At 44.8% G+C, this 12,500-nt stretch overlaps 1 protein-coding gene across 3 annotated transcripts in view; it reads left to right on the top strand.

Moving 5' to 3' along the window:
• The window catches only part of jag2b (jagged canonical Notch ligand 2b), a 51,184-nt gene extending 45,387 nt beyond the window's left edge, over positions 1-5,797 (top strand). For all 3 annotated transcript variants that reach the window (XM_083689482.1, XM_083689483.1, XM_083689484.1), the window contains 2 exons: positions 1,585-1,735; positions 2,843-5,797. In XM_083689482.1, the coding sequence (XP_083545608.1) occupies positions 1,585-1,735; positions 2,843-3,372 (681 nt within the window). In that variant the 3' untranslated portion in view covers positions 3,373-5,797. The remainder of the gene's footprint in view (positions 1-1,584; positions 1,736-2,842) is intronic.
• The last annotated feature ends 6,703 nt before the right edge of the window (positions 5,798-12,500 follow it).

A 12,500-nucleotide genomic window follows, 5' to 3' on the forward strand; every position in this document is an offset into this window, starting at 1 on the left:
TGGTCATATTTTTCTCATCTGTCCACAATACATTTTTCTAACCTGACCATCCTTGAAGATAACTAGTGGCAAAAGCCTAGAATCAACACTAGACATTGATGGCTCTCTTATGCCTTCAGTTGTCAGTCGCTTTGGATAAAGGCATCTACTAAATGTCTAAAATGTAAATGTAAAATGTCATCTGTCACACGTATATGATTTAGACTGTTGGGAAACAAGCTAATCAGGCCAACTATTTTTAACGTTTTCACCACACCCAGTGATGGTGAGTGATCAAGTGTGACAGGAACTATCAAACCGATGAACATACAGGTTGGTACGACATGAACATGTAAATGCTTTGTATACTGCTTTAGACTGGGTGATAGATCAGAGGGTAAGACATTTCAAATGTACCCATCATCTATTCTTCAGTGTTTTATTTTCATATTCTAGAGGCGCCACATGATTCGTGGGGGACTAAATGTTTACTGTACACTTGTCTAAATGTGAAATGCTACTGCCACCGAAGGCATGCACGTTTGGCAGATACCAGTTTTACTGGACTGTCTGTCTCAAGTGTGGAGTGGTTTCAGACTGCAGACATGGTTGTTGTTGTCGTCACCCCTCTCGGCTATGCAGCAGTCAGCCACCCGTCAGTTGAAGACACGTGTTTGACAGGTTTTTACTGTTAACAGTTTGCGTCATGGCATTGGATTGGTAAATCACATTCCCCACCTATGAGTCCCGATCCAGCCTTTTTAAGCCAATATCAGCCCCAATACCGATGCTCAGTATTAGATCGGTGCATTTGTAATAATAATTAAAAAAATAAAAATAAATGATAAGAATAATTTATTTCCATCAGAAGGTTCCACAAAATGTTGTCCTGCCGAAGGCGGCCCTCAACCTCGTTCATCTCAACAGTTCTAATCCGTTTTACGTACTCTATTTTCATTCATCAGCTTATTACATGCATGCATCTCTGACACTCCAAAGCCATTTTATTTATCTGGAGTTGACAGATGGAGGGTTAAGACTCACTTCTCTTCCACACTACCATAATGCAGTGCGGTTTTAGCACAAGGTAGCCTCTTTGATAACTCTCTAATGTTGACATTCTGACGAGCTTTGTTTATCCAGGTGGTTTATTTACCTTTCATCATAAATTACCCAGTCAGCTGGCCGTCGGAGGATTTGAATGAATGGGGTTTTTAGGTGAGGGGTATATGATTAACCAAAATGGGGGGTATGGGTTTTAGAGCAGTTGTTCAATCACAGCAAAGTAAAGGCACTGCCTCCTATCACATGACTTTCAATGTGAATTTTGGCATTGCCCCTTCATACCTCATCACCTATCGCTATCTGGGGGCAAGAGCTCTCGGAAGGGCAGAAACAATACAGTTTTATTCTTGCTTCTTACATGAAAAAAAACTAAGTTATTTTGTGAGACATTTTCAAAATGTCGATGCACTGCCTCTCTTTCCTCCTCACACCACAAGCCCCTGACACACACACACACACACACACACACACATACACACTGTTCTTTGCTTCTCTCTTGCACACTTGCCTCACTTTGTCTTCCCCCTTCCCTTTCCCCAGTCATTTCAGCCGGAGGAGCAGACGGACCACAGTCTGATCCAGGAGACAGCCGGTACCATCGTCAGCACGCTCTCCAAGCGCCACAACAGCACAGTCATGCTGGCCGTCATCGAGGTCAAAGTGGAAACACAGGTCGCACCCGCCTCAGTGGGTGAGTAAATGCCCAGGCTGTCCCCCAGGGTTCGGTTGTCAGCCTTCTCTATTTCCTGATTCAGCAGCTGTGTACTCCCTGATATTCAAGGCAGTGAAGGTGGATTTCCACTGTCACTTTTGACGCGGCCTAGTCTCAGACTTCTGTGTTTCCATCTCTGAGGACCGGCCCAAAAAAAAGTCCAGGGCCATGGCTTCAGTGGACCGACCCCTGACCCTAGGCCTTGAGGAAATTTGGGGGAAATTTTGGGACTTAGGGCAGGGTTTGGGGTAGGCGTGCAACATGAACTGCACCCTCACATTATTTGGCTGGACTAGTCTATGGAACTGCTACTTGATATGTTACAAAAGCATGAAAACGTGATATAAACCGTTAGTTACTGTGGTTTGGAGTCAGGTTTATAAGTACATGTTAAGTTTGGTAAGCTGTGGGTAAGCACCCATTTTGTTTCATGGGAAAAGTGACTGGCTCTTCTGGCTGGCTAACTGATCAATTTATGCTCGTTTTCGTGTACATTTCCAAACGAAATAAATGCTGCACCTACAAACACAAAAACCCTTAGCTTGTGTTGCTAAGAAACCCTGGATGGCGGAAACACATCATACCAATAAAAACAGGGGACGTGGTCTTTAGTGGAAAAGCACCATGACTGATCGATTGGAGCCAATTGATTTTTAAGGCAGACGTCGTAAACAACGTTGACAGCCCAGTGATGCCCAGTGATGCGCACACGTTATATCTCAGGGAAGACTGACTTGAAAGCTCTGTGTTCCCTTAAAGGGGCAACTCAGTCACACACTTGCTGATATACTGTCTGCATATTTGGTGTTATTAATGTACATTGCATCCATGTACTAAATGTCATTATTACTGAGATGAGGGAATTGATGGTAGACCCATCTAAATATCGAGGTTATGCTCTGTCTACACAAACTGAGTTCTTCCGCTTGAAAGATGATGATGATTTGAATTATTGTTTAATGTATGATAATGTACTCAATGATGATCTTAATCTCGTCTCTCTTTTCTCCCACTCTCCTCCCATCACCCCCCCCCCTTCTTTTTTCCTCGCTCCCTCCCTCTCTTACCGTCTGGGCGGTGGCGTAGACTACCTGGTGCCCATCGTGTGCGTGGTCTTCTGCGTGCTCTGGCTGTTCTGCATCATCGTGTGCGTGTGGTGGACGCGCAAGCGGAGAAAAGAGCGTGAGAGGGGGGCGCGCGCCCGAGCCGACGAGAGCGTCAACAACCAGTGGGAACCTCTGCGGCCTGTGGGTGGACGCCAACAACAACAACAACAACAACAACAACAACAGCTCAAATACAACAACCGGGAGGCCCAGCAGGAGCTCAAGAAGCTCATGGGCTCCCCCTACAGGACGTGTGGCGGAGCTGAGGAGGAGGTGGAGACGGAGGGAGAGATGGAGTTGGAGAGGGATGAGGGGGACGGAGGAGTGGAGACGGGCACCGTCTGTAAGTACTCGAAGGCTGCGGTGCGGTCCAAAGGGGAGGTGATCTGCACCTTGCACAGCTCGCCCCTCAAAGCGCCTCACCGGACCACCTACAGCCCCAAAGACAACCGCTGGAAAAATGTCAACGCTGCCCTGGCAGGCCAAGACCTCAAAGATCATTGTGTATGAATGAACTCGCTCCGTAACCCCAATGAGAGCTGTGTGGATCTGGAGTTGGAAGGCGGCTTCTGAGTTCAAAGAAACAGTTCTTGGTTTAAATTTTGTTTTTTTGTTATTGCTGTCATCTGTAAGATATGTTTTTTTGAGGCTGAATGCCGAAGCGAAGAGGACTTTTTTGGCTTTCGTTGACATTCGTATTTTTAGTTTAATTTTATGTTCAGATGAAGCAGAATTGTATTACTTTCTAACAAGTTTTTTTTTTTTTTTTTTTTTATTGTTCTGTTTAAAAAAGCGAAGTTGAAAAAGTCCAAATGGAGGAAAAAAGAGTCAACATGTATAAAGACATTTTTTGTTTACAGATGATTGTGGTTCTGTTTAATTGCGGGCGGGCGGGCAGCGGGCGGGCCTCTTTGGCGCGGCAAATACTGGGAAAGGAGGGGAGGATTTTGGGGACTCTGACAGTGGCAGCTGAGGTTACCACGCCAACCTGCTCCTTTCTCTGGCCCTGGCGTGCCCGCCTGTCCGTCTGAGAGCGTCCCGCGCCAGCCTTACCAAGCGCGTGGCCTCCAGGGGGTAAATCTCAGTGCCTACTACGTGGCCTTCTACTTTTTTCTGCTGTCTCTGGGTTTTCTTGACTGAAAGCTCTGTTTAAGGATGTCTGCAGTATTTGTGTTGGTAGCAAGTGCCTTTCTATGAGCCCCCTAAGGCTCCCAAGTCTCGCTGCCCAGTTTGACCCCAACCCTCAGACAAAGGATAGGTATTTGGAGAGTCCACATTCACAGTAACACCATTCAAGGTATTTCATCAAAAAAAAGAAACAAGAAATCTGTACATATGTGTATATACTAAAGGAGTCGCAGTGTATATTTGAATTTAGTAACTTAAAAACAAGTCACATTTTTTATTATTATTATTATTATTGTTATTACAATTATTATTCTGATTTATTTTTAATTATTTTTTTACAACGCCATTCCTTTTATTTATGCCAGTTGACATGAGCAGGTTTTATACAGTAACAGTTCCAACAAGAATATACAGCGTCCCACAGTCAAGAGCTTTGACATTGAGGTACCCTTATAAAGGATTTATAAAGGGTTTATAAGTAGTTAAACAATAAACATTTATAGATCAATATAGATAGTTGTTATTTGTGTGATCATTGTTTTATTGCTTGCCAATTTGCTAATTTGAGCCAATAGATGGCTGTTATTATTGTGCCGTATAGGTGCACATTCTAAATGTTTGCAGTATGGCATGCTCTATGGTGGCCCGTTAAATACGTAGCCATGTCAAATAATTATGTCGTCACTTAAGGTGACCGATTTAACCTCAGTTTATCAGATGCCAGTGAAGGGCTGTTGTCTCTCTTTCTGTTACTTCCAGAAGGTGCAACCTGGCCCTACATTTTCTTTGCCCAATTTCATCACCTGTGCCACCATATTTAAAAATCTGTATGCAGTTGGTAGGACACAGTGGTCAACTTGGGGGGGGGCCACAGTGCCTGAATGGAAAAGTCCAACTGGTATAAGTCCAACTGGTACCCCAAGAATCCAATTTAGGGGCCCAATCTGACACTGTATGAACAGACGAAGGTAAATACAAAATAAGTAACACTTAATTATCACTTGATGTATATATGATGATTTAAAACAAATATCAAAACACTGAAATAATCACTATTTCTACCGTGAAAACTGTACCATACAAGTCTAAACTTTCCATTCTTTCAGTTGGGAATTACCTCAATTTGTAACTGCATTTAGGACGTATTGAAAGTAGTAGCGCAGTAAGTTTTGGCAAGCACTAATGCAATGGTCATAACATGCAAAGTGATGTTAGAATATAGGGTCTATACAGTTCTAAGTGTTTATGACACATTATAAAACCGCTACAAACCCTGTTAAGACGGTGCCTTAATGTAAAGTGTAACATTACATATGTAATCAACAGTCATCCTTTTACGTTGTTGTTGGTTTGTTTTCACTATTAAGGAAAGTGACTCTTAAAGTGTGTAGTGTGTCGTGGCGTGTTCTGTCCACCTCAGTAAAGCTCTCTCCGCGTCTCACTTTGCCGTCATGGAGGTTTCCGCAGAGCAACCATGGGCGTTCCATACCTGTGGTGAGAGACCACCATGTTTCTACTACAACGTGTGTGTGGATGATTCTACTTGCGACATGTATGTGGATGCCAGTTTTGTCAAACCATGTGAAAAATAAGTATTGTCTGCATCCGCCTTTTTGCCTAATTTTGGTCCGAGGCTTTAATAAAGGGAACCCGTTGTTCTTGTTATCATGCAGTTGTGTTCGAGGTACCAACTCAATCCAAGATGACTTACCTCAGAAGTTCGCGGTGACTGATATGTTTTTGTTTATTTTTCTGTTCATATCCATGATAACGTCTCGAACAGCCATAATGTTTTCTCGACATGGGACACCGCAAAATAAAGAAGTTTAAAACACTATCCCTTAAAAGCTGGTTAAAAAAGCTGAATATGCATACGTGGAGGTAGATGTGAAAAATGTAATTTTGTACAAAAGATCTGCTCTTGCAAAAAAAAAAAAAGCATATTTGGTTCATTTAGTATTTTTTGTTTTTATTGTTTTTGAAAAACTAAATCCAAATAATTTCTTAGAGCATTTTATATTGCTGTCCTGAAGGAGCAGTGTGTCCTTGTATGTATTTGGGCAGGCAGGGAGGGGAAGGACTGATAGAAAGGGGTTGCAGCCAGCTGGCTTTGGCCCAGGCTTGTTTCCCAGTGTACAGTGATGCTCATATTTCAAAACATAATTATCAAACTTTTGCTGCAAAAAGGGACTCTTTGGACCTCATTGAAGTGACACACACGAGCAAGCCACTAAACCTATACTGTACAATGTGTCTTTGATAAAGCTGATGTAACCAGTGACACCACTTCATGAAAGTACAGTACTCGACCATTACAATTTACCATCATTTGTCCTTGCTTCAGCTCAGAGCTGAGGACGAGTCCCAATCGATCCAATCCCCCCCCCCCACCCACTATCCCCCGCCTCCTCGGATCACTCTGGCTCCACCCCACCAATGGCGCTCGGTCTCCAGTTCTGGGCCGATTGGGGCTCCACCAATGGGAGGCTGCCGTTTCCACTGGCTTCATGGGCTGTGAATGTTTCATGAGGAATGTTATGATGCCGTGGGATGGGGGTGTGTTATTCCCGTCTCCCGTGGGTGCCTTGGCACTAATGGGACCCTCCTCCCCGTCCGGAAAGGCCGGATCGGCTTACAACATCTCAGAGGAAGCAGGTCAGCCACAGAAGGCTGTTCCGGCCAACAGCAGTGACTAAGTATGTTGATGAGAATGATGATGATCATTCCTATCATCATCATCATCAACAATAGAATTAAGGAGGGTTGGCGATGATGATGATTGCACAGTAACATGTTTGAGAGAGAGGCAGGAGAACGGGCTTCCTGCCTCAAGGATTATATCCTGCTTTGAGAGATTTCTTGGGTTTCTGTCAATGTCAATAGAAATCACACAATGTTCTTCATATACAATTTGGAGGTCTCAATATGGGTTTACTAATGGTAGGTAAGCAGGCTATGGTATGTCTTTTTCAAGCCAGGATCTAAAGTTCCTATTCTAACCCAATTTCACATACTCCAAGCTGGGCAATACATTTCATTCATGTGCAGCCAAAGTCCGAACAGATAGATACGGTTAGGTTCAGACACCACTCTTATAGTGCACCAAACTTAGAAATATGTAACTTCTTCACATTATAGGCAGCAATGGAACGAACCAGTTTGCCTGGCCACACCTTTGGGGATAGAGTGAATTTGCTCTCTGCTCACCAGTTGCCCACTGTCCACCATCACATTTATCCATAATTGGAGTCATGCCGTTTGGGGTTATGCTGTTTTGGAACCCCTATCACTCAATACATAACCAGATGCATCGGGGATTTTACAGTAATCTCTATGTACTATGTATTGGAATTGATGGTAATATCATCTTTGGATATAGGAAACTTGCAATGTCCTTCATTCCACAGCTTTAACCCACATGCTCTGCGAGAGGAGGCCTTGGGACTGAGTCTCATCGTCCCACCGAGTCTCCCTATCCCAGACTGCAGCAGTAAACTGACACCGGATTCCTGGAGTGTCTCCCCGCAGTCAAGGGCGTCTGTGCGCCAGGCACTTACACACAACAGTGTGTCTGTAGTGGGCTGAAAACGGCAGGTATAAACACACTCACCCTGGTCAGTCTAACAGAGGCATGCAGCTTGTCCCTTGGTGTAAGGTAAACAGATCTACATGTACGTATGTACAGTAGTATCAGATTTTCCAACCCCTCAAACAAAGCTTCATAACGTGAGGAGGAAACAAATACAACCACTGTAAGAAGTAAATAACATGACCAGCACTCTCAAATATTGAAAAATAAATTATGGATTTGAAGCATTTCAGCGGTCACTGGACCAGTTTCGGCATCAAGCCTTCATCAGCACGGAGTACAACAAATAAAACTAACTGGAGATCTGTACAGTAGATAGGCACTGACACAGTGTTAGACTAGTACCACCACATCCACCGTGGTTTTCCTCTCCTCGCTGTTCTCAAATCAGGGATGCAGTGTTAGGAGATCGGAGAGTTTGGATTGGATAGGCGTAACCGATGTGTTGTAAATTCCACCAAGCCTATCAGAGGGCAAGGCGGAGCTACTACTATATTGCTGACACCTGTTAGATACTCTCAGATCTCCAAAAGCTTGGGATTGGGTATAACTGTGACCAAGGTGAGCGGTTGCAGTCCTGTGTAAGTAAATAAGAGCAGAGGGACCAATGCAAACCCAAACACAATGAGGAGGGTCTGGGCTACAGTTGGTTTCACATTCCGGACTGTCATTTGGGGTCATACTGTACCTTGGCCTCAAAACCTCACGAAGCGTGGCAAGAAATAATGAATAGATGAGACATAGAGGATTTCACTGAGGCAAAATGTAGGAAATTGGGGCCTCTTAATTTGAGTCTATGGGCTATTTTTTAGCATAAAAAACAGTCTTGGTACAAATGCTGGGGCGCTAGGGGGGCGTGTCTGAAATATTATTGCTATTCCCAATGCCAGAATTTTTCAGTGCAACTGATGGCACTTGACCTGCTCGTTGTCATGAACACGCCTCTATTACTGCTGCTCCACCCACCTGAGCGCAGACGAGGCAGTGCTCCAGAGTGGTCAGTTTACCTGTTACCGTTGACACAAATTTCCCTTATGCCTGCATTTGGACTTGCATCCGGTGCAACGGCTGAAAATAGAGACGTCTGTCTGTCTGTCTCTCTCTCTGTCTCAAATGTTTGTTTGCACTGCGCTTGTCTGTGACTACATCTGTGAGTTTGTGTCTCTTCGACCACCCGACTGGTGGCAGCTGGGTCACAGGATGTTGAGCTAAGCCCTCTCCCTTTGTCTCCCCCCTCATCTCCACACGCACACACACACACACACACACACACACACACACTCCCTTATGGGCTTGAAAGTTGGTATGTGTGATTGCGCAGCCTGCAGCTGGCACCACAGCTGGAGCAAGACAGGGCACCTTACTATGGCGCTGGCTGGCTGACTGGAGCGGGGCACTGGATTTGGCTGGCACAGGAGCCCCCTCTGGGCACTGCAGCACAGCTTGGCCTCAGCTTGCTACTTGCTGGGGTGGGTACCGACTTGGCAGGGGTGCAGGGGGTAAACACTAGCGCAACAGACGTTTTTCTGTGTGTGTGGGGGGGGGGGGATGCTCACCATAAGTAAGAAAAAAGCCATAACAACAGATCAAGAACACTCTTGTGAGCGTGAATGTGTCAGAGAATACCATCCACAGAATACGTCACCAGCCCAACTATGATGAGCATTCTTTGGTCATCCACTGTAGAAGTCTGCCTTGGCCTATCAGCCCATTAACAATTGCTGAAGTCACCAGTGTTTCTTTTTCTTTTTAATGATGATCCAAACTGTTGATTTTGGCAAGCCTAAGGTTTTGGCTTTGTTTCTAATAACAGCTGAATAATCACCCCCCCCAGGGAGAACAGAGCTCAGTGCTCTGGGCACAGGGTCAGCCATCTTCAGTGCCCCTGGAGCAGTTAGGTGTTAAGTGCCTTGCTCAAGGGCACACATGCAGTGTAGACACCTTAGATATGATGCCAGCCACCCTCCAGCTCACATTCGGCTCCCTCCTGGGGAGGGATCAAACCAGCGACCTACCGGTTGCTGGCCGGTCTCTCTAACCTCTAGGCTACCTGCCTCCCAATTACATATGGAATTATCCCAAGGTACCCTTTATCATGTAACCGACTAAACACCTTTCCATGCAGGATTCATTGGAATATCTGCACAATATTTTGGTTGGATCATTCCCTGAGCTTGTGCGGTACTGGAGCAAATTGGAGCGGGAAAGAAGGCAGACACAAAAACTATTATTTGGTCCAGTCAAATTACGTCCACTCTGCTCTGAAATGCCTAAGGAGGGCGCAAACCAAGAAGTCTGGGAACCCTTGACCTGATCAGCTTGATCTCCAACAAAGTTCACATCTCAGCTCTTCACACAGATTTGAGACCCAGGCTCATTGTTTAATATTGTATCATATGGTATAATACAGTACAGTACTGAACAAGCTTTCAGATGTAAAGCTTACAGCTGTATGGTAAAAAGAAAAATAGTCCTTGAGGTAAAATGTGGACATTTATTGAGGCGTCTTTGGATTTGTTAGGAATGTGAGTATGTTTGTGATTTTGCCTAGCCTACAGGTCCTTGAGCTGTGCGTAATGCTGCCTGTTTGAGCATGAACCTAAACCCTAATTAGGAATGTAATAATTCCCCCAGAGGACATTGTTCCTTTCCCGTTGTTCAACTCAAGCTTCCAGACCCAAGTGCTGTAAATATGACTGTGTTTCATACTATCTAATCATCCGTATCACAAAATGTTGTGTAGTCAAAACAATAATTACATAATTGTTGGTTTGATTTTAATACTTTGGTTTAAACAAAATGCAGTTTTACAGTACTGCATACACACACACACACACACACACACACACACACACACGGCAGTTGTTGACGCCAGGCCCCGGGGAGCAGCACAGTATCAGCCACAGCAAGGCGATGGTTTGGTTATCAACCAAACAATCTGACAAAAATCCATCCCATGTCTTGGTCACTCCAGGCCGTTGAAAATCAATATCCAGTGGTGACCCAGAGACACTAGTGGGTTAGACTACTGTATGTAGAGGTACTCAAGCCTGCCCTCGACAGACAGACAGACAGACAGACAGACAGACAGACATCCATCCTCCTCATGGATTGGACCACAGAAGCAGACTAAGCAGACTAAGCAGACTAAGCAGAGGAGACGGGCGTTGGGGTGTATTGATGTGAACGGGAGAGTGGCAAATTCTTCCACATTTGTTATTGTTTCTTGGAATCAAAAATTCTCATCCAGTTAACCAACCAACTGCCACTCTCAACCACTCAACCAACCAGCTCTCTACCCACTCCACTGAACTCCCCAACCTTACAACATTGTATCTAACGAACCTTCTAACCCATACTTATTAACCTCCAAATGTTTATCTATCTATACATATCCTTTCTCATCTATCTAGTTATCTATCTATCTATCTATCAATCTATCTATCTATCTATCTATCCTATAACTATTTAAATCTCCAGACATGGAAGATTGTCCCACTCCCTTTACCAACCTTCTGAACGCTCCCATTTACTGCTTCGCCTATATTGGTACAAAGTTTGTGTTGGTCATGGCAGATGCACTTTGCGGTAACACCAAATTAGCAAAATGGTCTTTGCACATGGTTTTAGTGGTCACATGGCTTTAGTGGTGGCAGTGCTCTTGTCTGAGCGAAGGGGACCAAGGGGAAAGCACATCACCACGCACAGCAGTTGGTGCATGCAGACAAACATATAGCTACACTGATGAATTACGGTGGTAGGTTAAGTTTGCGTGTTTCTAAGGTTAAAAGAGGTTAAAGGTTAAAGAAACAGGACCTTTGCTTGCCCCCCTCTGAGCCCACCCATGACCCTCCCCCCCACCCCCACATACACACACACACACACACTCTCTCTCTCTCCGCGGCCAGCACACATGTGCCTGTTGGTGTGGTTTCCTGACAGCCACAGTGAGAGGCAGAGGTGCAGCAGCTGACACTGGAAGTCAGGTGACTGGGATTTTGGTGCAGGGACACAGCTTGCAGTGTAACACGGGTGTGTGTGTGTGTGTGTGTGTGTCAGAGGCAGATAAGAAAGTAGTGTATTTACATATGAGGCATAAGGACCGATTGTATTTGTGTGTGTGTGTGTGTGTGTGTGTGTGTGTGTGTGTGTGTGTGCCCCCCAATTATTGTGTGTGTCTGTGTACATGTGTATACAAGCATGCACAAGAATGCTCGTGTGTGTGTGTGTGTGTGTGTGTGTGTGTGTGTGTATTTAAGTGTTTGTGTTTGTGTGTGTATGTGTGTATTTAAGTGTTTGTGTTTGTGTGTGTATGTGTGTATTTAAGTGTTTGTGTATGTGTGTATTTAAGTTTGTGTGTTTCTTTTTCTCGGCATGCTTTGGATGTACGTTTGTGCAGCTCAAGTGGCAGCATGTGCTGATGCAACCTACTGCCCCCCCCCCCCCCCCCCCATGTGCTATGCAGGGTCATTTTACATGCTACCTCATACCCACCAATATCATTCTCAACCATATTCAGACTTGAGATCTGCACAAGTCTGAATCTGGCCTTCTGTCATTATTATGAGTGTAGGAGGAATATTTCTACCTATTTTAAATAAACAACATTCAATATCATCGGGTGAATTCCCCTCGGATCAAAGGTTTGTTAGAAAAACAGTAGTCAGGGAAACTGAAGGACTAAGACAAGGAAGCTCCTCTGAAGAGACAGAAAGAGTAAGAGGACTATATTTTAATCACGTAAAAACCTGTCTTAGCAAAACGTGGGCGCTGGCGGTGGCACTGTGGGGTGTGTCTGAAACGTTATTGCTATTTCCAGCCCAGAATCTTACAGCACACCTGAAGGCACTTGACCTGCTCATTGTCATGAACACACCTCTATTACCGCTACTCCACCCACCTGAGCGCACGCGAGCTGTGG

The sequence above is a fragment of the Argentina silus genome, assembly GCF_951799395.1.
Source record: "Argentina silus genome assembly, chromosome: 17".
Lineage (NCBI taxonomy): Eukaryota > Metazoa > Chordata > Actinopteri > Argentiniformes > Argentinidae > Argentina > Argentina silus.